We start from the raw sequence: 22,677 nt of genomic DNA on the forward strand, positions 1-22,677 counted from the left end.
TGTGCTTCCAATAGAGCCAAGTCACATTTTATGAATAATAACAGCATTTATTGAGTACTCAGTATGTGCCAAGCACTGAGATAAATGCATTAGAGGATTTTTCTTTAAAACTTCATCACAACGCAATGAGATAGGTACAATTATTTCCCCCATTCTCCAGAGTTGGAAAGTGAAGGTTAATAGGCTTGAACAAGATAACTGGAGCAAAGATACAGCGCTGACAAGTAGGAGATCCAGGATTCAGGCCACCGCAATTGTACACAACATGACAGCCCCTGCAGCATGCGGTGCACAACCTCATAACCAACCAGGGCAACCTGCAGTTTCAATTCACAAAGCCATTCAGTCTTCAGTCCCTGTGCTTTTAACATCTCTGCTCATGCTGTAGTGTCAATATTTGTGTCTCTCCCCTCTTCCTCCACAAAATCACATTGAAATCCTAACTCCTAAAGGTTGGTGTCAGTAGGTGGGGCCTTTGGGAAGTGAATAGGTCATGAGGGCAAAGTGAAAGTGTTAGTCGCTCAGTCATGTCCAACTCTTTGCAACTCCATGGGATGTAGCCCACCAGGCTCCTCTATCCATGGGATTTTCCAGGCAGGAATACAGGAGTGGGTTGCCATGCCCTTCTCCAGGGGATCTTCCCAACCCAGGAATCGAACCCAGGTCTCCTATACTGGAAGCAGAGTCTTTACCATCTGAACCATCAGGGAAGCTCAGGTAGTAAAGAATGGGATTAGTGCCCTTATAAAAGAGGCCCCACAGAGCTGTCTAGTCCCTTCCACAATGCAAGGGCACAACAAGAAGTCTGCAGCCCAGCAGACAGTCTTCAGTTGGCCACACTGGGACCTTGACCTCAGACTTCTAGCCTCCAAAACTGTGAGAAATAAAATCCTATTGTTATAAGCTGCCCAGTCTGTGGTGTTTTGTTACAGCAGCCCACACAGACTAAGACGGCTCATATTTCACTTTCCTGATTATTTTCATGTTCTCCTACTATATCAGCAGTTCCTGAAGACCAGAGACTCTGTCTTTTCTCTTACTAGTCTCAGATTTCAGGATATTTATTGGCATCTAGGAGTACATGAACAAATGAATGTACCTCTTTCCTCTGAGGCAATTAATCCTGAAAAGGCACAAGGGATTTAGGAAGGAATCTAGAGGCAGGGAAATAAGCTATCTTCTTTCTTTCTTTTCCATTAAGAATGATTTTCAAATTGGACAGCATATAATAAACATTTCTGCAGAAACTGGAGAGTGAGATAAATTAAGCAGTAAGTACTCATCCTAGCATTTTAAATATGTTCAAATCTCTGGGACCAGATAAATGAAACCTCAGAACACTGGCAATACTTCCAGAATGAACACTGATTAGTGATCTATGATGACAAATGAGAAAATGCCCCCCAAATTTAGATAGACAAATGTTTGTCATGGTTTTCCAATAGGAGGAATAAGTCACTAGAAATAAATAGCTTGCAGACAGCAGTCCAGAAGGCACAAGTCTTATTGGATCCATGTGAGCCTGAATGAATCCCCCTGTAATGTACTACAGGGGGTTTGTCCCTGGCCTAACACTGTTCAATTTGTTATTAGTGGTTTGAATGGGAATTTATCAAAATTATTTTTCCCAAGTTGAGAAGAAAGTTAAAATATTAAAAATATAAAGCCTGGGACAAAGACCAAAGTCAGCAAAATTCCATTCAATAAGAATATGTGAAAAATCTTCCCATTTAGATTGTTTTCACTGCACAGGCCTAATGTGGGAAAGAACTGATAAGAAGTGAAAATGACAGGCAATATTAGACAACCACCTCCAGAATATGAGACAACAGTATAACGCCATTACTTTAAGTAGTACAAATTTAGCTCTTATTAAGGGAAAAACAGTGTCCAGGAAAAAAGCAAGCAAAATCTGATTATCTCTGCACAAGTCAGAACTCATCTGGAGAACTGGGGCCAGTCTCAGAACCATTCTTTTAAAAGGAGATGGACAAGCCAGGATTCAAAACTTGATTTTATTTGGAGGAAAGAGACCACAATAATAGGAGATCAGGGAAAACATAGTAACAGAGTGACACATGAATGGGGTGAAGGCACCTGAGGTATCTAGTCCAGAGGAAAGGAGGCCCAAAAGGAACTGTATTCTTTATTTTTTATTGGTTGTGCCACACAGCTGGTGGGATCTTAGTTTCCCCCACCAGGATTCGAACCCACATCCCTGCATTGAAAAAGTCCTGGAACTGTCTTCTTTAAAGGGAAGCAATTCACGAAAAAATAGAAAAAGCTTTCTGTTGTATTGCTCCCATGTGACAAACTAGGACCAACCTGCGAAACTAAGACTGACCCCAAATGTGTGGGAGGAGGCAAATCTGTATCCGACACAAATAACTTTTCAAAGAGTTAGAACTCAATCACTGATAACATTTTGAATATATAGTTCTCAGGCAGTCCCTCCATGAAGGAAGGACATGTGGTTTATAAGGGCACAGATGAACATTTTTTAAGTTATATATTTTAATGTGTTTTTTAATGTTTTAAAATTTTCAAAGTTGATAGAAAGTTTTCCCTTACGAAAATTAATTCAAGTAAAATAAATGACGATTTGAACCAAAAAAAAAAATTAAGTCATTAACAAATGGTATGCAGACAGGGCAAAAATCAGAGATGGTATGCAAGTAACTATAGCTTAAGAAACGCTGCTATAGACTGTGGTATTTCATCTTCAATGTTTTTAAACTTTTGTTTCAGGATCTATCTCCTGCTGAGGAAATGCCTGTCGCATAGTTTTAAGTGACTCAAGTATTTATTAATAGAGAGGAAGAGGAAGATAAGAAAAACAAGACAAAGAAGGGAAAAAGGATGAATGACTTGATAGTCCAAGCACATCAGTGTGGCTTGTTTACCTTTCGAGTTCACATCATATTGACACTAAATCGGGAGGAATGCAGGGCACCAGGGCCAAAAAATAAATAGGAACCTAGAGAGGTTAAAAATAAGGTCAGGAAGTAACAAAATGAAACAACTAGGAAAACAGAAACAAATACGTATCTAGTGATAAATAATCTGACACACAAATATTCAGTGGGCGGGAAAAACTTAGACATCCCAAGGAAAGACATGCTGGTGATGTCAGGATCTTTCTAGAACCCAGTGGCAGAGACAAAAGTAACAAAGATGGCCCAACAGCTCTCCGACATATTCCCCCAACCACCCTTCCTTCCCCCAACCACCCTTCCTTAGCCTCTGAATGTCTGCCCCTACCACCACCCTCACCACCACAAGCCCAACACAGCAGTCCACAAGACATTTCGAATTCAGGGCCTCAATACTATTTCAGGTTAATCGTGAAGACCAAAACGTTTGTCTTCTCCTTCTTTAACGTCCAATGCCTCCTTGTGCTAGGGAGCAACACTACCCAAGCAGACGGTCAAGATCAGATATCCTTAATTCTGTCTTGCCAACACCTGCCACTAGGGGCTCCAGAGTGTCTTTAGCATCTATGCCTTCCTTTCTATGTCCCTGACCAAGGTTGCCTTCATTAATAAATTATCATCTCTCAGTTTGACTTGTTGCTCTGCAGACTCTGACCCCTTCTAGAGAACTTCAGTACACATGGCCAAGGTTTCGGTTGTTCTTCTCCACTCCCTTCCCTCTTCAGATCCTTACAGTGATTTCTTATAAAACTAAATGTCTCCTGATGAATAAAACCCCTTCACCAGAGGGGCAGTACAGTTGTATTCACCAGCAGTCTGACCTTTCACGTTTTCTAAGTAACCATATTACCAAAAAAAAAAAAAAATAGTTTTATGTCTTTAAAATAATTTTGCTTATGAAGTTGAAAGTCCTAAATTCTAATTTTAGCTGTCCCTCTTACTAGTTCTGTGATAATGAGGGAGCTATTAACTTCTTCATATTTCAAAGAATTATTACATAAAGTCTGTAAAGATCTTTATACAACACATGATTACCCTTAACATAACTATATACATAATTATGTATTAAATATAAAAAATTGCTTTCTACAAATATGTTATTAGAATCATGTGTGGTATAAAGCTCTTAAAAACGTAAGTCATAAAAAAAAAAAAGTAAGTCATTTCTTTAGCACTTGGTTATTTGCTTCCTTATAATCATTCCCTGGTTGTTTCATGTGTTTTGTGTCCAAACTTGATTTCATACTTGTATGAAGCTGCCTGCATCACTTACAGTTTATGGTATCTTCTACAGTGCCTGAGTTGATTAATTAACTGAGTCAACTGCTTTAACCCATTCTTAACCCAGTAGCTTCCCTTAACCTTGACCTTCAACCTCATCAATCTCATCTTCCCCTTTCGGAAGCCTTGCTAGATCTGAAAGAGTGCTGGTGGGTTTTCTAACATATGATCCCCTATGAAGAGAAATTTGAAATGTGGATTTATCTATAATCTGAAGATGGTCTCTCAGTATGGACAGAACATGTAAGCAATGATGACAGATCCCCAGAAAGCTAAGAGATGATGAAATCAAATATATACAGAGAAAGACTCTGCCAAATGAAAAAAGGAGAAATTTTTAAGATCCAAAATCTGTGTTCACCACTGTCTAGGCTGGGAATTCTCCAAACTGTTGTCTTGAATGTCTGGTTAATGGGCCTGTATGAATACTTATATATCATACATGTATATCTATATATGTATATATCATGCTTGCAAGCCTTAAGAATCATAAAATTAACAAACCTACTCTGATCTGATTTGTCCGTGACAAGAGACTTACTTAAGCTTTCAAAGTCATTTCCATATAGAGTGAATTTTCTGGTCAGACTAACATAAAACATCAGCTCTGCACAATTATTATATTTCTGGTTGTAAAAACTAGCTTGGTGGCTTCTACAGCAATTTCTTGCAAGTTCATACAGCATAATATTGGCCTTCTCAAGTCCTTTCAGCTCCGGATCACTCAATGGGAGATTCTCAGAAAACAATGGACTAGAAGCTATCAAAACGATTTTATTAAAATTATATCACCCTCTGGGGCCCTGCCTGGGAGATTGTCAGTCAACATCCTTTCCAGAGTTCTCCCTCTGTCCCCCCGTCTCAAAGCACAGTTATAATGGGATGGATTTACATGCTTCAAATTATAGCAGGTTCTGTGAATTAAATTTTAAAACTATTTGCTTAAATAGTCTGAGGAGTTAACGTAGCTGCTGTAGACACAGAGACATGAAATACCTTTAGTGTGGAAGATAAAGGGAAATGAAAGAAGCTTGTTGCTCTGTAAACCAGAAAAAGATTAAGGTCTAAAGTTTCTCAGACTTAAATGTGCTCTTGAGTCATGAGGGGATCTTGTAAAAACACAGACCTTGATTCAAAACAGGCTGGGATGAAACCTGAAATGCTGTGTTTCTAATAAGCACCCAGGTGATGGCAGTGCTACAGACAAGGACCCGAGTAGGAGGAGGAAAACCAGAGAATTTAAGTTACAGATAGCAGTGTTCAGATGTAATATAAACACAGGGGCTTTATCTTTTTCAGTGACTCAGCTGGAAAACGCCAAAATAATATTATCACGGTTAAGTGATAGAATACATTTTGTGTACATTTTTAGTTTTTACTAGAAATTTTATTTACAGGAGATTAGTTTTCTTTTGTATCTATTCTTATCAGGGCCCAAGAGTGGGAGTGAAGTGGTTTATGGTCTCTGAAGGTTTAGGTGCCTCAGCTGTGGGCATTGCTCAGCTGCCTCCAAACACACACAGCCCAGGAGCAGGGCTGGCAGCCACTTTAGCTGCTGCTGCTGCTAAGTCGCGTCAGTCGTGTCCGACTCTGTGCGACCCCATAGACGGCAGCCCACCAGGCTCCTCCATCCATGGAGTTTCCCAGGCAAGAGTACTGGAGTGGGGTGCCATTGCCTTCTCTGGCCACTTTAGCATTTCCTCTAAATCTCCAGAGATCTAACAGCAATGGGAAGGGACTCTCACAAGCTTCTCAGATCATTCCATGCACTTTCCTAGCACTTTCTGTAAACTCACCACATCAACAGTCAGGCCCTGGTGGAACAAAGCAACTTCATTCAAAACTTGCTATGTGTCCTAAACAGGGTATTTTTTAAGGTGGCTAAAGGAACCACGGCTTTCGGGATATGCAGCCTTCAATTCCCTTTCCATGTTTGCTCCTAAAATTTTCAACAAATTTAGGCTTCCCATAGAAAGTGGCAGCCACAGAAAAAAATAAAGACAAAAGATGAAACAACTAGATGACACACCCAAGTAGAAAGGTGGGGGGCAGGGGGTAGGGGGAGCAGTGTTTGCCTTTTGTATAGAAATATCTTCCCTGGTAGCTCAGTTGGTTAAGAATCTGCCTGCAATGAAGGAGACCACCAGCAATGCCTGAGACCTGGGTTTGATCCCTGGGTTAGGAAGATCCCCTGGAGAAGGAAATGGCAACCCACTCCAGTATTCTTGCCTGAAAAATTCCATGGACAGAGGAGCCTGGTGGGCTACAATCCACGGGGTCACAAAAGTCGGGCATGACTTAGCAACTAAATCACCACCACCACAATCTTATTTGTTAAAGTCCTGCTTTATTATAGAGTTAAGTTTTTCCCCATCTAGAGTTTGCAGCCCATTGGTGAACCTTGAAATCATTTTGAAATCAAAAGCAGGCTGTTTTAAAAACACAATAGACCATAGTTCAAAGGGAAAACCTCATTTAATAAAACTTCTCAGTTAACACCTGTCTGTGTCTGTGTGTACTGAGTTATATCATAAAGTGCATTTCTTACTATGCACCATAGCCAAAAATTTGAAAACTCACTGAACTATAGTTTGTTTTACAAAAGAGGAGGGTTTTTTAAAGCCATCATTGTTTTTCATCTGTTTATTTTTACTATATTCACCTGGCACTGCCTTAGCTGGATGAGGTCAGAGCAAGTAGCCTTTTCAGATATTTCACTGCCCTTTCCACTATAAATTCCTTGAACTTACAGCATGCTGAAGCCATATGACTTTATACAGATACATATAAATATTAAATTCCTACCGATTAGGTGACATACTAATAGACAAATTTAATTGCCACTCAGAACTACTTCTGGGTATTATACACCCAATCCGCTACATTCAGCCAACTGCTGGAAGCACTTCACAGCTTTTAAGATGCAAGGGCACCATCTTCTGGTGAAATATTTTCTTTGTTGAGCACATATGAGCTACCAAAAATGTCACTTTTCAAGCAAAAATTACAACTGACATCGTACATACATTGATATTTTTAGAGCTTTTTACTCCGTTTAGGAGTTCGTTCCATCTCTGAGAAGGAGCTTTCTGTTCCCCATCAGTGACTGGAGCTAGTCTGTCCTTCCTGACTTTCCGTTAAGCGGAGCTGGTTTCAAGTTTCAGCTCCTCCTTGAATTCCAGCTTGCTGAGACTTTCCTCTAAAATCATCCAAAATGGAGCCTCTCACAGCCTACCCTTTGAGATGTTCAGGGCCCAAAGCAAAGGCATTTGCAGTCTTGCTGTCTATGGTTCTGTGCACAGTAATGCTATTCCTCCTACAACTCAAATTCCTAAAACCTAAAATCAACAGCTTTTATAACTTTGAAGTAAAAGATGCAAATGGAAGGACGGTTTCTCTGGAAAAGTTTAAAGGCAAAGTAAGTTGCACCTTCTGATTTTTCTATTGTTTGTCCATGTTCTCTGCTTATGTCTTCACAGTGCATTTTTTACTGTTATATGTTCATGTTATAAGTTAGCCCTCAGAGAGATGTTATTAGTATATCACTTTAGCCATCAGTGCTCTCATAGTTTATATACTAATTGATAACTGATTATCTTAACTATTTGCTTTAAAATGTTTTAAGTGCTGGATTAATACTTTAAATTGTTTAGGAAATTCTAATAGTAATGTGATTATAGAGTATGCCATATAATGTGAATATGAAAGTATTAACTCCACAATCTAACAGCATTAAAAAGCACTCTATCAATAATCATATTTTATCTTTTATTTAAAAAAAACTTTGAGTACCTAGGGCTTTATTAATGGTTGTGATCTTTCAGAGTTTTAACTCAGGCATTCGGGTTATAATTTTCAGTAGAATTGGGGACATCTACTATATCGAATAAATTTCATAAAAATATGAAATAACCGTCTATCAAAGGTTGTATTCCTCCAGAATGGTTTAGGGTTTTAACTACTTGCAGAATTTTTTTTTTAATCTTTTATTTGCTTCACTTTCCGGTTGGATTTTTTTCTTTCTCCGGGAGGTTGCGCTAGTTGTAAACGTGGCTAGTGACTGCCAGCTCACAGACAGAAATTACTTAGCACTGCAGGAAGTGCACAAAGAGTTTGGACCGTTCCACTTCAGCGTCTTGGCTTTTCCATGCAATCAGTTTGGAGAATCGGAGCCCCGCCCGAGCAAGGAAGTAGTATCTTTTGCAAGAAATAACTTCGGAGTAACATTCCCCATCTTCCACAAGATTAAGATTCTAGGATCCGAAGCAGAACCTGCATTTAGATTTCTTGTTGGTAAATATCTACCTTGCCTCCCCAATTTAATGTTTTTAGTTGCTTTCATTTTTAAAACAAATGTACCAGGACCATACTTTCCTATTTCATTTTAAATGTTTTAGTGGGAAAGTTTTATAAAAGAGCTCGATTCTCATCCTGTGTAACTTTCTAGAAGTTATGCTTTCCTAAAATCAATGTTTTAACTTCTTGGATGGCAAAATAAATCTACTACAGTGTATTTTATTCCTTATTATTTTCCCAAAGAATGTACTTTAAGTTGGCTACACATCTCTTATAAATATTGCTGAGCGTTATTAGTTAAACTAATCTTTCTGGTTAATTTTATGTTGCCTTACTTATCTGAGATATTATCCTCAAGGGTGAATAACATCTCAGTTTGCCAGGTGGTTTTTGGTAAAACTCAAAATAATACATCTTGATTTTTTTTGGAGGAGGGTAGTGTTAGGCTACCTCTGTAATTAAGCTAATTATGGAAGTCTATTTAAAGATTTTTTTCAGCATAAAGGTAGTGCAGTATTGTGACTAACAGCTAAGCTTTAGCCCCCGAGTACCAGGGTTGAAATCCCTGCTCTGTTACCTTTGCTGTGTGATTCCAGGCATGTAACTTAACTTCTCTGTTTCTGCTTCCTCCTTGTAAAATGACATCAATAGTATCTACCCCTTAAGATTGTTTAGAGGTTTAAGTGTGTTAATAATAAAAATAAAGTACTTACTTACAGAGCTTCCACTGTGCCAGACCCTATTCTAAAGGACATTCAGCTCATGTCCTCTCATCTAACTTATGTGGATGATTGCCTCAGTCGTTTCCACTGCAGGTAATTTGAATTTTGCTAAAACCATGACCTTAGCCAGGCAATCAAGCTTCCAATCCAACAAACCGGCTAATGATATTCTATAATATTTAAGGATGAAAGCAGAATCTTCCAAAAACACTGTATTCAAGTTTCTAGGGAAAGTCAGCATAATGCCTAACACCATCAATAACAATGAAAGTGAGGTCTTTATTCCTTTTATTTCCAGGATACACTGAGATGAAGAAAAGCCAGAGCATGTGCCCATGTAGTCATCTCTCAATTATAACAGCCAAATACTTAAGCACAATAGGTCCTAGATTCTTCCCCTTTGTCACGAAAAAAGAAACTCCACTTACCCTGTGTAATCAAAAAGGTAACAGTGATTTAAGGTTTCACTAAAGTTAGATGAAGCTCCAAAGACAAAGACTATGAAATGATGGCTAAATGAAAATTAGATCTTTTAAAATTGGCCAAAATAGATAGTAACTGATCATGTGATCACAAATAAGATGGCTCTGTACAGGTGTGCAGGTTGTTCACTGAACGGGAATAAGGAGTCACACGGGGGCTGAAACCCAGGCAAATGAAAGATATATGCCTAGGGACTGTTCCCACCTAGAAGGGTATCTTTTTCTAATTCACACAAAGATACTGGCTAGAGAGAGCCCTGCTCTGATGAGTGTTATCTTTTAAAATACTTTTTCCATTATAGAAAATGTCTATTTTTCAGAATGATTTTAAGAAGACTTTAACCAATAATATGATGCTCCTACCAAGTCAATGATGTTTGAACTAATCAGCAATACTCCTAATAATGAAATAATCAGTGTAAATGCTCGGCACAGTATGCAAAGTATAGCACACATAAGTAACCTTTAGGCTACTTTTTTTTTTTTAACCTATGCTCCCTTACTGGTTCTTTCCCCAGCATAAACAAAGGATCCCACACTTTTAAAGACTCTAAGCAGTATGTTCCTTCTACCTACCTCATCACTAACATCTTTGAAAGAATAGTTAACATTTGGTTTCTCTGCCTCCCCGTCTCTGCTTCCTTCTTAGATCACCGTGTTTGATCTCTCATTCCAACGACTCTCCTAAACCTAGTGGGTCTCAGTGCCTATGACTTCTACTCCAGCTCCTTTTCTTCTTTCCAGGTTCCTTTTTTCCATCCACCCTTACCTCTACTGATCCTCAGGATTCTGCCACATCCACCTGGGCTCTCCTTACTCTGTCCCCTTTCCCTGGGTGAGCTCTAGCTCCTAAGCTCCAAAGCCTCCTCTGATGGGGTGTCCCACATAACCTGAATCCCCTCATGTACAAAAATGAACTTGTCATCTTCCACCTAATATCTACTTGCTTTATCTTGTCCCCTATTTTAAGAGCATGAGCTCTTCTAATAGGAAGGTCTAGATACCAATCGGGACTCTACCATTAACTAGCCATGCGACCGTGAGTCGAGGCCTCCATTTTTCTCATCTGCAAAATGGGGATAATACTAATAGCCAACCTTTACTGGGTTGCTATACAGATTAAATGAGAGGATCCATTTAAAGAACTGAGCATACATTACTAGGCATATAATAATTATTTATATTTTTCTCAAGAAGTGAAGTGAATTCACTCAGTCATGTCTGACTCTTTGCAACTCCATGGACTATACAATCCATGGAATTCTCCAGACCAGAATACTGGAGTGGGTAGCCTTTCCCTTCTCCAGGGGATCTTCCCAACCCAGGGATCAAACCCAGTTCTCCCACACTGCAGGCAGATTCTTCACCAGCTGAGCCACAAGGGCCACTAGTTAATAATAATGCACACAAATCCTGTATGATATAAATAGAAAAAAGTTCTAAATTTCTTACCTAAATTAAGACGTATCAAAAGGATGTCTACAGTTATTTAGCATTCCTTACTATGTAATATGTAACAATATCAAAAACATACATTTACTACGAAAAGTAATTCATACATTCATGTTACCAAAGACCATAGAGCATCACTTTATCTTAAAAAAAAATGTTAAGCAACTGAAAGTTTCAACTAGTGAAAAGGTAAATTTTTAGTGGTTCAGATCAACAAATCTAGCTGATTTCATTTCATGATTCTAGTTCATTACAATCTTCAGTGAAGTCACCAAATATACAGACATCTGATTACACAGATTTTGAGTTTGTTTGGGTGTTTGCTTTTCGTTTAGTTTGGTTTTTGAAATGATGACAATTCTAGAACTTGATTCTAAAGTTGTAATTTATGCAAATACTAATAGAAATGAAAATCTTGACAAAGAATAAATTTTACTCATGAAAATATATTCTGATATTTTAGATTCTTCAAAGAAGGAACCAAGGTGGAATTTTTGGAAGTATCTGGTCAACCCTGAAGGTCAAGTTGTGAAGTCCTGGAGGCCAGAGGAACCCATTGAAGTCATCAGGCCTGAGATAGCAACTCTGATTAGACAAATGATTATAAAAAAGAAAGAGGATCTATGAAAATGCCATTGAACCATTATACAGCAATAGTCAGAATACAAAAATGTCTCCATGAGGGTTTGGTCCCCTTTTAAATTAACTCTGACAATTAAATATGGCACTGAAGGATAACTTTCCTTTTATGTTATCTTGTGAGTAGTAATGAGTACCCACAGTACAGATGTTGCCTAAAGCAAAAATAAACAGCAGCCAACGTCTCTAAATGAAATATATTAAATACTTCATCTGACCACACTAAATAATTCAGAATACCAATGTGCTTCAATATCCTATTGTTTCACTTGACGTTTTCTAGGATTGTACTTGATGGAAATGTCAACACACTAGACCACTGTTTGAATTCAAGATACAGTGTGACATTTCCAGAGTAACTGTAAATGATATTTTTATGTAATGAAAGGCAAAATAAACATTGAAAATGTGAAATATACATAGATTCTAATCCTTATGTATTTTTGTTTCACGTACAGAATTTTGTTTGTTAAGTACAGGGTCATGGTATGTTTTACTATATCCAGCCAGATCAACGTCATTTAGTCACTTGGTCACGTCTGACTCTTTGCTACCCCATGGACTGTAGCCCACCAGGCTCCATGGAATTTTCCAGGCAAAAATACTGAAGTGGATTCCCATTTCCTTCTCCAATCCAGCCAGATCAGTTCAGTTCAGTCACTCAGCGACCCCATAGACTGAAGCATACCAGGCCTCCCTGTCCATCACCAATTCCCAGAGTTTACTCAAACTCATGGCCATTGAGTCGGTGTTGCCATTCAACCATCTCATCCTCTGTCGTCCCCTTGTCCTCCCACCTTCAATCTTTCCCAGCATCAGGATCTTTTCAAATGAGTCAGTTCTTCACATCAGGTGAACAAAATATTGGAGTTTCAGCTTCAGCATCAGTCCTTCCAATAAGTATTCAGGACTGATTTCTTTTAGGATGGACTGGTTGGATCTCCTTGCAGTCAAAGGGACTCTCAAGAGTCTTCTCCAACACCACAGTTCAAAAGCGTCAATTCTTTGGCGCTCAGCTTTATAGTCCAACTCTCACATCTATACATGACTACTGGAAAAACCATAGCTTTGACTAAACTGACCTTTGTTGGCAAAGTAATGTCTCTGCTTTTCAATATGCTGTCTAGGTTGGTCATAACTTTTCTTCCAAGGAGCATCTTTTAATTTCACCGCTGCAGTCACCATCTGTAGTGATTTTGGAGCCCAAAAAGATAGTCTGTCACTGTTTGCACTGTTTCCCCATCTATTTGCCATGAAGTGATGGGACCAGATGCCATGATCTTAGTTTTCTGAATGTTGAGTTTTAAGCCAGCTTTTTCACTCTCCTCTTTCACTTTCATCAAGAGGCTCTTTAGTTCTTCTTTGCTTTCTGCCATAAGGGTGATGTCATCTTGTGCTTCATCCAGCCCAGTGTTTCTCATGATATACTCTGCATAGTTGTTTACTAATGACATTATCATTTAACGTCAATATAAATGATATAACATTTGAAAAAGCCTTGATCATTTTCAGTATTTCTTATTTTCCAGAAGCAACTCAAATTCCACAATTAAAATATTAACACTTGAGTCAGTCTATATTTCTGAGTGAAAATTCCAAGTGTAAGAAAAAAGCCATAAGTATATGATCATTCAGCTTGATTCCTTCAGGTTAATTTTGGTTAATTCCTTACAAGTTAATTTGGTTGCTAATCTGGTCAAACTAGATTAGCCATTTGGAAAGAATTCAATGGTACATCATTCCCATGGCTATAATAAGAAGAATCAACTCCAAACAGTCAAAATGGTTAATGTAAAAAAAGGCAGTGAGTGTAATTACACGAGAAACATCAGCAGTCACTGAATCTGTTGAGAATCACAACATATCCTTTCTCCCAAAGTCCTGATCTTTGTTTTGTCAGCCTTCTAATTACTAACAAAGCAAACTTCACCCCATGAAATATATCTTCATTTCATAAAGGAATTAAATAGGAATAGTGGGGGCAAAACAGTGTGAAAAAAGTCATGTAAAATTTGGCTAAGAAGGAAGACCCAATCTAAATAACTGAATTGACTCTCCAATTCTGACCTGATGAGTGAAAGTGATTCTTTTTTCATGATGAAATCAGCAATGCCCACCTGAGTATACAATTCTGCTATAATGCTTAAAAGTTCTTAAACCAAATATATCCTGGAATACCTTCTGCTTCAACATATATGTCCAACTCCCAGCTCTGAATGGATTTAGTAAGCTCTCAGGTAGGGGTCAGAGAAGGCAATGGCACCCCACTCCAGTCCTCTTGCCTGGAAAATCCCATGGACGGAGGAGCCTGGTAGGCTGCAGTCAATGGGGTCGCTAACGAGTTGGACACGACTGAGCGACTTCACTTTCACTTTTCCCTTTCATACACTGGAGAAGGAAATGGCAACATTTCCAGTGTTGGAACTCAAATTCAATTCAAAGTTGGAAATGGCAACTCTCCAGTGTTCTTGCCTGGAGAATCCCAGGGACGGCGGAGCCTGGTGGGCTGCCGTCTATGGGGTCGCACAGAGTCGGACACGACTGAAGCTACTTAGCAGCAGCAGCAGCAGCAGGTAGGGGTGGAATGTGGTTCCCCTCAGGAACAAAGGGATCTGCAGGAGCACCTAAAGAATGGCGGTCAGCGTATAAGCAAGCCTGCTTCTCCCTCTCACCAGCAGCAGGGCCTTCAGCCAGGCCACTACTTTTCAGTTTTCTCACCTGTAAATTGGGTATGCTTGTGAGGGGAAGTCAAACTGAACAAAAAGCCCCTTCCAAATTACCAAGATGTGTCAAATGATCAGGAATCAGTACTAATCTATTGTTGAAGAAATGGAAACCCACCTAACCAGTCTATCTGTCATTTTCAAGTGTGACCCCAAAAGCCTTGAAGCAATTTGAATTCTGGGCCTCTAAGCAAAACTTGTTTTTGCTGACTGTATAGAGCTTCTCCATCTTTGGCTGCAAAGAATATAATCAATCTGATTTCGGTGTTGACCATCTGGTGATGTCCACGTGTAGAGTCTTCTCTTGTGTTGTTGGAATAGGGTGTTTGCTATGACCAGTGCATTCTCGTGGCAAAACTCTATTAGCCTTTGCCCTGCTTCATTCTGTACTCCAAGGCCAAACTTGCCTGTTACGCCAGGTGTTTCTTGACTTCCTACTTTTGCATTCCAGGCTCCTATAATGAAAAGGACATCTTTTTTGGGTGTTAGTTCTAGGAGGTCTTGTAGGTCTTCATAGAACCGTTCAACTTCAGCGTCTTCAGCGTTACTGGTCGGGGCATAGACTTGGATTACCGTGATATTGAACAGTCTGCCTTGGAAACGAACAGAGATCATTCTGTTGTTTTTGAGATTGCATCCAAGTACTGCATTTCGGACTCTTTTGTTGACCATGATGGCTACTCCATTTCTTCTAAGGGATTCTTGCCCACAGTAGTAGATAAAATGGTCATCTGAGTTAAATTCACCCATTCCAGTCCATCTTAGTTCGCTGATTCCTAGAATGTCGACGTTCACTCTTGCCATCTCCTGTTTGACCACTTCCAGTTTGCCTTGATTCATGGACCTAACATTCCAGGTTCCTATGCAATATTGCTCTTTACAGCATTGGACTCTGCGTCTACCACCAGTCACATCCACAGTTGGGTATCGTTTTTGCTTTGGCTCCATCCCATCATTCTATACAGTCAGCAAAAACAAGACCAGGAGCAGACTGTGGCTCAGATCATGAACTGCTTATTGCCAAATTCAGACTTAAATTGAAGAAAGTAGGGAAAACCACTAGACCATTCAGGTATGACCTAGATCAAATCCCTTATGAGTATACAGTGGAAGTGACAAATAGATTTAAGGGACTAGACCTGATAGACAGAGTGCCTGATGAACTATGGACAGAGGTTCGTGACACTGTACAGGAGACAGGGATCAAGAAAATCCCCATGGAAAAGAAATGCAAGAAAGCAAAATGGCTGTCTGAGGAGGCCTTACAGATAGCTTGGAAGAGAAGAGAAGCAAAGGGCAAAGGAGAAAAGGAAAGATATTCCCATCTCAATGCAGAGTTCCAAAGAATAGCAAGGAGAGATAAGAAAGCCTTCCTCAGCGATCAGTGCAAAGAAATAGAGGAAAACAACAGATTGGGAAAGACTAGAGATCTCTTCAAGAAAATTAGAGATACCAAAGGAACATTTCAAGCAAAGATAGGCTCGATAAAGGACAGAAATGGTATGGACCTAACAGAAGCAGAAGATATTAAGAAGAGATGGCAAGAATACACAGAAGAACTGTACAAAAAAGATCTTCACGACCCAGATAATCACGATGGTGTGATCACTCACCTAGAGCCAGACATCCTGGAATGTGAAGTCAAGTGGGCCTTGGAAAGCATCACTACGAACAAAGCTAGTGGAGGTGATGGAATTCCAGTGGAGCTATTTCAAATCCTCAAAGGTGATGCTGTGAAAGTGCTGCACTCGATATGCCAGCAAATCTGGAAAACTCAGCAGTGGCCACAGGACTGGAAAAGGTCAGTTTTCGTTCCAATCCCAAGGAAAGGCAATGCCAAAGAATGCTCAAACTATCGCACAATTGCACTCATCTCACATGCTAGTAAAGTAATGCTCAAAATTCTCCAAGCCAGGCTTCAGCAATACGTGAACCGTGAACTTCAAGATGTTCAAGCTGGTTTTAGAAAAGGCAGAGGAACCAGAGATCAAATTGCCAATATCCGCTGGATCATCGAAAAAGCAAGAGTTCCAGAAAAACATCTATTTCTGCTTTATTGACTATGCCAAAGCCTTTGACTGTGTGGATCACAATAAACTGTGGAAAATTCTGAAAGAGATGGGAATACCAGACCATCTGACCTGTATCTTGAGAAACCTGTATGCCTCTTGAGAAACCTGTATGCAGGTCAGGAAGCAACAGTTAGAACTGGACATGGAACAACAGACTGGTTCCAAATAGGAAAAGGAGTACGTCAAGGCTGTATATTGTCACCCTGCTTATTTAACTTATACACAGAGTACATCATGAGAAACGCTGGGCTGGAAGAAACACAAGCTGGAATCAAGATTGCCGGGAGAAATATCAATAACCTCAGATATGCGGATGACACCACCCTTATGGCAGAAAGTGAAGAAGAACTAAAGAGCCTCTTGATGAAGGTGAAGGAGGAGAGTGAAAAAGTTGGCTTAAAGCTCAACGTTCAGAAAACTAAGATCATGGCATCTGGTCCCATCACTCCATGGGAAATAGATGGGGAAACAGTGTCAGACTTTATTTTTTTGGGCTCCAGAATCACTGCTGATGGTGACTGCAGCCATGAAATTGAGACACTTGCTCCTTGGAAGGGAGGTTATGGCCAACCTAGATAGCATATTTAAAAGCAGAGACATTACTTTGCCAACAGAAGTCTGTCTAGTCAAGGCTATGGTTTTTCCAGTGGTCATGTATGGATGTGAGAGTTGGACGGTGAAGAAAGCTGAGCGCCGCAGAATTGATGCTTTTGAGCTGTGGTGTTGGAGAAGACTCTTGAGAGTCCCTTGGACTGCAAGGAGATCCAATCAATCCATCCTAAAAGAGATCAATCCTGGGTGTTCATTGGAAGGTCTGATGTTGAAGCTGAAACTCCAATACTTTGGCCACCTCATGCGAAGGGTTGACTCATTGGAAAAGACCCTAATGCTGGGTAGGATGGGGGCGGGAGGAGAAGGGGACGACAGAGGATGAGATGGTTGGATGGCATCACCGACTCGATGAGCATGGGTTTGGGTAGACTCCGGGAGTTGGTGGTGGACAGAGAGGCCTGGCGTGCTGCAGTTCATGGGGTCGCAAAGAGTCGGACACGACTGAGCGAGTTAACTGAACTGAAGCAAAACTTTGTTTAGCCCTCAAGTGCTGCTTCCAGAACATTCTTGCCATATACTCCCACTTATGACTTCCATGAGTTCATAGCAGTGCTGTGGGACTGCTGGGGTGTTTATGTGCTCACATCAGGGTATGTGCAGCACTGCAGAGGCTACATAGACACCCTATACCAGACAGACCAGAACTCTCCCAGAGAAATAATTCAGATGTCCATCCTGCCCCAAGCCACTAGTTCTCTCCAAAGGCATGTAAAGTGGGTCTTTCACTTACGTATCTCCTGACTTGCTTGCCTTATTCAGTCTGCAATCTCCACTAGATTAGGCTTGATTCTCTCCTCTCACTACTCTGAGGATGCAGGGAGGGCAGGTGGGAGTTTGACATATGGGTGTCCATTCAGGGTTATGGTGTCCAACCAGGCTGTGCTGTGCGCTCAGTCACTTCAGTTGTGTCCGACTTGATGTGACCTATGGACGGTAGCCTGCCAGGCTCCTCTGTCCACGGGATTCTTCAGGCAAGAATACTGGAATGGGTTGCCGTGCCCTCCTCCAGGGGATCTTCCTGACCCAGAAATCAAACCCACATCTCTGGCGTCTCCTGCATTGCAGGCGGGTTCTTTACCCACTGAGTCACCTGGGAAGCCTGTCAACCAGACTATGTGTGGTAAAAGGGAGGCGAGCCATTTGCTCATGTGCTGCTGCCCAGACCTCAAAAGTCTCGTGAACACAGCCAGCAAACACACAGAGAACAGAGGAAAAAAATGCATCTTTCCTGAATTGAGCATAAGCTCTATCTCAGCATCAAAAAGTCTGGGACATAAACTGCTACCAGCTGCCTGACTGAGAAAGAACAGAAAAATAGTAGGTAAAAGAGTATTCAGCAGTTGCCCTCCTGACACAGACAAAATCTATTTTACTTTTAATGGTTAATAATTCATTGACTTGAAGTTTGTTTCAGTTTGTTTGGGAGTGGAGAGGAGTACTTCCTACTAACTCCTGATCATCACCTAATGGCAGCAGAGTGTGCTGTTACATATAGCAGAGTGTGCTGTAGATCTGAATAAATATGAATTGGCCAGAAATATTCCCTAGAAGTTGTACTTCATTTTTGAAATTGCATACTAATTATAGTGTACATATAGCATGTATATACATACATAAATGTAATTCTTAATAACTATAGTATATATGGGCTTCCCTGGTAGCTCACTCAGTAAAGAATCCACCTGCAATGCAGGAGACCCAGGTTCAATCCTTGGGTCAGGAAGATCTCCTGGAGAAGGGAATGGCTACCCACTCCAGTATTCTTGCCTGGGAAATCCCATGGGCAGAGGACTCTGGTGGGCTACAGTCTATGAGGTCACAAGAGTCAGACACGAGTTGGTGACTAAACTACCACCGTGTAACATACATACAGTAGTTACTCATGAATGCTTAATAACCAAATCCCTAGTGGAGGAGTTCCAATTTGCAGCATTTCCAATTTCTATGGCATGAACACTTGCCCATGGTCAATTTTAATCTACTAATGGTTTCATAATTGGCTTGTAAAATTTCTGAAAATTTAGCAATCGATTCTCACCAACTAGAACAAGCTGGCTCTAGCACAAAAAGATTTTTTAAATCAGACTTAATCAGGGTATCATAAGAATCTCCAAAGAGAAAAATCTGAAGCAAAAACAGCATATATACTCCTTATTGTTATCACAAATATACTATTTTGACAGGTTATATATAAATGTAGATGTATATGCAGTTACTGAATTATGCAAAGCTGCTAACATTTTAACTGTATACTCACACTATAATGACCTAACTGAACTGCAGGTAATTTCAAGTAGGAATACACTCAAGTAAAAAATAAGAAAAAAATATACAAAGTCTAAGAAGGAAAACAAAAACTATTTCTCTATTTTCTTCAAACATAATGACTGTGTTTCAAGACTGCCCATCATGAGCTGGAAAATCCTGAGTGATCCCTGTACAAAAGCACGTGTAGTCCTGACAACGTGTCCCTTTGAAAGACAAACATCAGGTTTGGGTGGAGCTAATTTGGTGACACTCTGTATTCATCCCTCAGCTTGACTTCATCTTCCCCAGAGAACAATAAAATCCTAACAACTGTTACACCGAGAAACTAACACATCACACTTCTTTCCAGTCTTCACATACCCTCTTCCCTCTGAACAGTTAAGGCCACACTTTGCAGAGGGAAGCCTTCTCTTTTGGGGGCAGGGGCTGCTGGGGGAGGGCAAGTAAAGAGCAGTGGGGAACTAGGACATTTTCCAGAGGGTGTGATGGGAAGCAATTACATCCCCAGCACCAATGAGCAACACAGGGGCTCCCACAAGAGAAAACACCCAAGAAAAAATACTTTGAACCAGTGTTGCCCGCCTCCCTCTTCTTTTTCAACCCCCTTCCCTCTTCTCTTCGTTTGACATCCCAAGTGTGATCCCTCTTGTTCCTTCTCACTTCTATGGCAACATTTTCTTTTTGAATTTATACATACAACCACCTCCTTACCCACTGATCTCCTTTATTTTTACTGCACTCCATTCTTTCTTCTTTCTCATCATCTCAGTAATAGGAACAACTATGTCTTCTGTTTCTTCAGTATCAATGTTGGCATTTTGTCTTGCTTTTTACAAAAATTTTTAAGAAGTGAAACACAAAGGACCAGCCTCCTAAATTTAGTAGGTTTTATTTTTTATCAACAAATCAGTGATTGTCTATAGAAAATAACATACTGAAATTTAACCTTAAAAAAACAAGATGAAAACAATATTTACATGTAAAGGATACTTAAATACAAAGATCAAAGATAAGATTTGAAAGTAGCAAAAAACATAAGAGTCAAATTATAGGTAACTATTTAACCCATGGTTCTAAAAATATTTACATTTAAATAAGAATTTAAATTATTTTACCAATAACTTATAATCCAATGCAGTAAAGAATGTGCTGTATTTCTCACATCTCATTTAGGGTGAAAATAATTGACCAAACCAGCAAAGTCAGTTCCATGAACTTGCTGCAAATGTCTACATGACCACAGTGTATCTGGGACCCAACACAAACCTGAAACTGCTCCATGGGTCAAAATGTGCTCCAACGGAATGAGAAAATATTTAAAGTTATATTGAATGGTCAGTTCTCCCCCTTCACAAACAAAATCTCATGCTCTTTTCTAAACACTGTATGAATCTGTGATTTTACAGAAAATGAAGACTGGCGACAAGTCTTCTAAACAATTCAACCCCATCCCCCAGCCCCCCTAAATCCCCAATTTTCTTGATATTCAAGTGAAAATGTTTTAGTTGACTGACTCATTTGGCAAGTTACCTAAATTCTTCCTTTAGCTGTATACACACATGGTAACTGAGACCTACTCTGTCAAATTAAGAAACTAATCATTCAAAAAGAACACTGAAGACAGTTGAAAATTGGAGGAAACATTTTAGTTTTTCCATTCCAAATTGTCATTATATTCTAAATTTTATATTTAAAATAAATATATAATTTCTCAAATACTTTAATACTGTCTACACGTATGACAGACTCCAGAATATTATCTGAAATTTTTTTTTTTTTTTTTTTTTTTTAAATATTTATTTGGCCTAGGCCAGGTCTCAACTGTGGCATGCAGGGCATCTTCGATCTTCGTTACAGTGTGTAGGATCTTTAATTGCAGCATATGGACTCTTAGTTGAGGCATGTGGGATCTAGTTCCCTGGTCAGGGATCAAACCCAGGCCCCCTGCATTGGGAGCTCGGATTCTTACCCACAGGACCACCAGGTAGTCCCCTGAAATTTTTAACATAATCAAGTAGTAGTTGATGATTGAGTAGTTTCTTCATCATTATAAAGCTGTTCATTGTATTATAACTGAAAAGTAGTAATAAGCCTTATGTAAAGAGGGCCCCGGTTCATGGCAAAAAGTACACATATACACACACATATTACTTAGATTTAGTTATACTCATTACTGATGCTCATTATGCATGCAATAAGATAGCAGTTGCATGTTAGCTGATGGCACTCACATATTCAACCAGCTAACAATACACTTCATGGCAAAAAGTACACATATACACACACATATTACTTAGATTTAGTTATACTCATTACTGATGCTCATTATGCATGCAATAAGATAGCAGTTGCATGTTAGCTGATGGCACTCACATATTCAACCAGCTAACAATACACTGCCAACCCATCACACATAAGTCACCGGTGTACTTCGTTAACAAGAAGAATTTATCCAGAAGCAAGTGGCAGGGCAGTTGTGGCTGCTGAATTGACCCAAAGCAGCCAGCTAACAATACACTGCCTACCTGATTCAGGTCACTGCTGCTTATCATGGCCCATAAAGTCACTGAGGCTAAATTTGTAACATAAAACAGTGGCAGAACTTTCATCGTAATAGTCACATTAAAAAAAACTTATAGACAAAACCTGTTTCTCCAAAAATATTATAAGAAATAAAATCAATATTTTTTTTCTCATCTATTCAAAAACTTAAAAAAAGAAAACCTTTCAAAATACTTTCACTTAGGTTTATAAATTAAGGCTCAGATATGAAAATGTGTTATGGCTCACAAATGAATTAAGAAAGTTATAATTAACCTCAGTTTTTCCAATGACTTTTATTTACAGACCAAAAGGCCAGTCATTTGTTTTAAATAGTAAAATATCTAGAAGTCATGGTTATCCAAAATCTGGGCGTAAGACAAATCTTCAGCTATGTTCGGGAAAAATAAATATATGAGTATTCAGGGAATTTAACGAATTAAATGCCATTTGTTTTCTCCTGATATAAAGGATATTAGTCATTGCATTCTGAAAGTTATGTGTTGAATTTATTGTGTCACGAATGAAATACAGAAAAATGTGAAGGTCTAGAAAACTCTAAAACTGGTGGATTTGAAACTAGAATCGATGAGTAAAGACTAAAGGAATGTGAACTATTTAGCCTAGAGAGAAACAAAGGGAATCCTGATAATGAG

The 22,677-nt window shown here is 39.5% G+C and overlaps 2 protein-coding genes across 8 annotated transcripts in view; one reads left to right on the forward strand and one right to left on the reverse strand.

Annotated features, from left to right (window-relative positions):
• The window catches only part of CDC20B (cell division cycle 20B), an 86,754-nt gene that overhangs the window by 59,200 nt on the left and 4,877 nt on the right, over nt 1-22,677 (reverse strand). The gene's annotated exons all lie outside the window — the stretch shown is intronic.
• GPX8 (glutathione peroxidase 8 (putative)) lies at nt 7,405-12,223 on the forward strand. Of its 5 annotated transcripts, XM_081517778.1 has the most exons (4): nt 7,405-7,632; nt 8,246-8,507; nt 9,531-9,677; nt 11,630-12,223. In XM_081517778.1, the coding sequence occupies exons 1-4, from the start codon at nt 7,429-7,431 to the stop codon at nt 11,791-11,793; spliced, it is 777 nt and encodes a 258-aa protein (XP_081373904.1). In that variant the 5' UTR covers nt 7,405-7,428; the 3' UTR covers nt 11,794-12,223. The 5 variants fall into 5 exon arrangements, with proteins under 5 accessions (XP_081373904.1, XP_081373905.1, XP_081373906.1 ...); XM_081517779.1 differs by lacking the exon at nt 9,531-9,677; XM_081517780.1 differs by lacking the exon at nt 9,531-9,677 and having other exon boundaries at nt 7,405-7,479.

The sequence above is a fragment of the Giraffa tippelskirchi genome, chromosome 8, assembly GCF_054371585.1.
Source record: "Giraffa tippelskirchi isolate mGirTip1 chromosome 8, T2T-mGirTip1v1.2.pri, whole genome shotgun sequence".
NCBI lineage: Eukaryota > Metazoa > Chordata > Mammalia > Artiodactyla > Giraffidae > Giraffa > Giraffa tippelskirchi.

Coding starts and splice junctions, on each gene's coding strand:
- GPX8 (XM_081517778.1), top strand. CDS start 7,429: ATGGAGCCTCTCACAGCCTACCCTTTGAGATGTTCAGGGCCCAAAGCA. Junction 7,633..8,245: donor TGGAAAAGTTTAAAGGCAAA/GTAAGTTGCACC, acceptor TTTCTCCGGGAG/GTTGCGCTAGTTGTAAACGT. Junction 9,678..11,629: donor TACCCTGTGTAATCAAAAAG/GTAACAGTGATT, acceptor CTGATATTTTAG/ATTCTTCAAAGAAGGAACCA.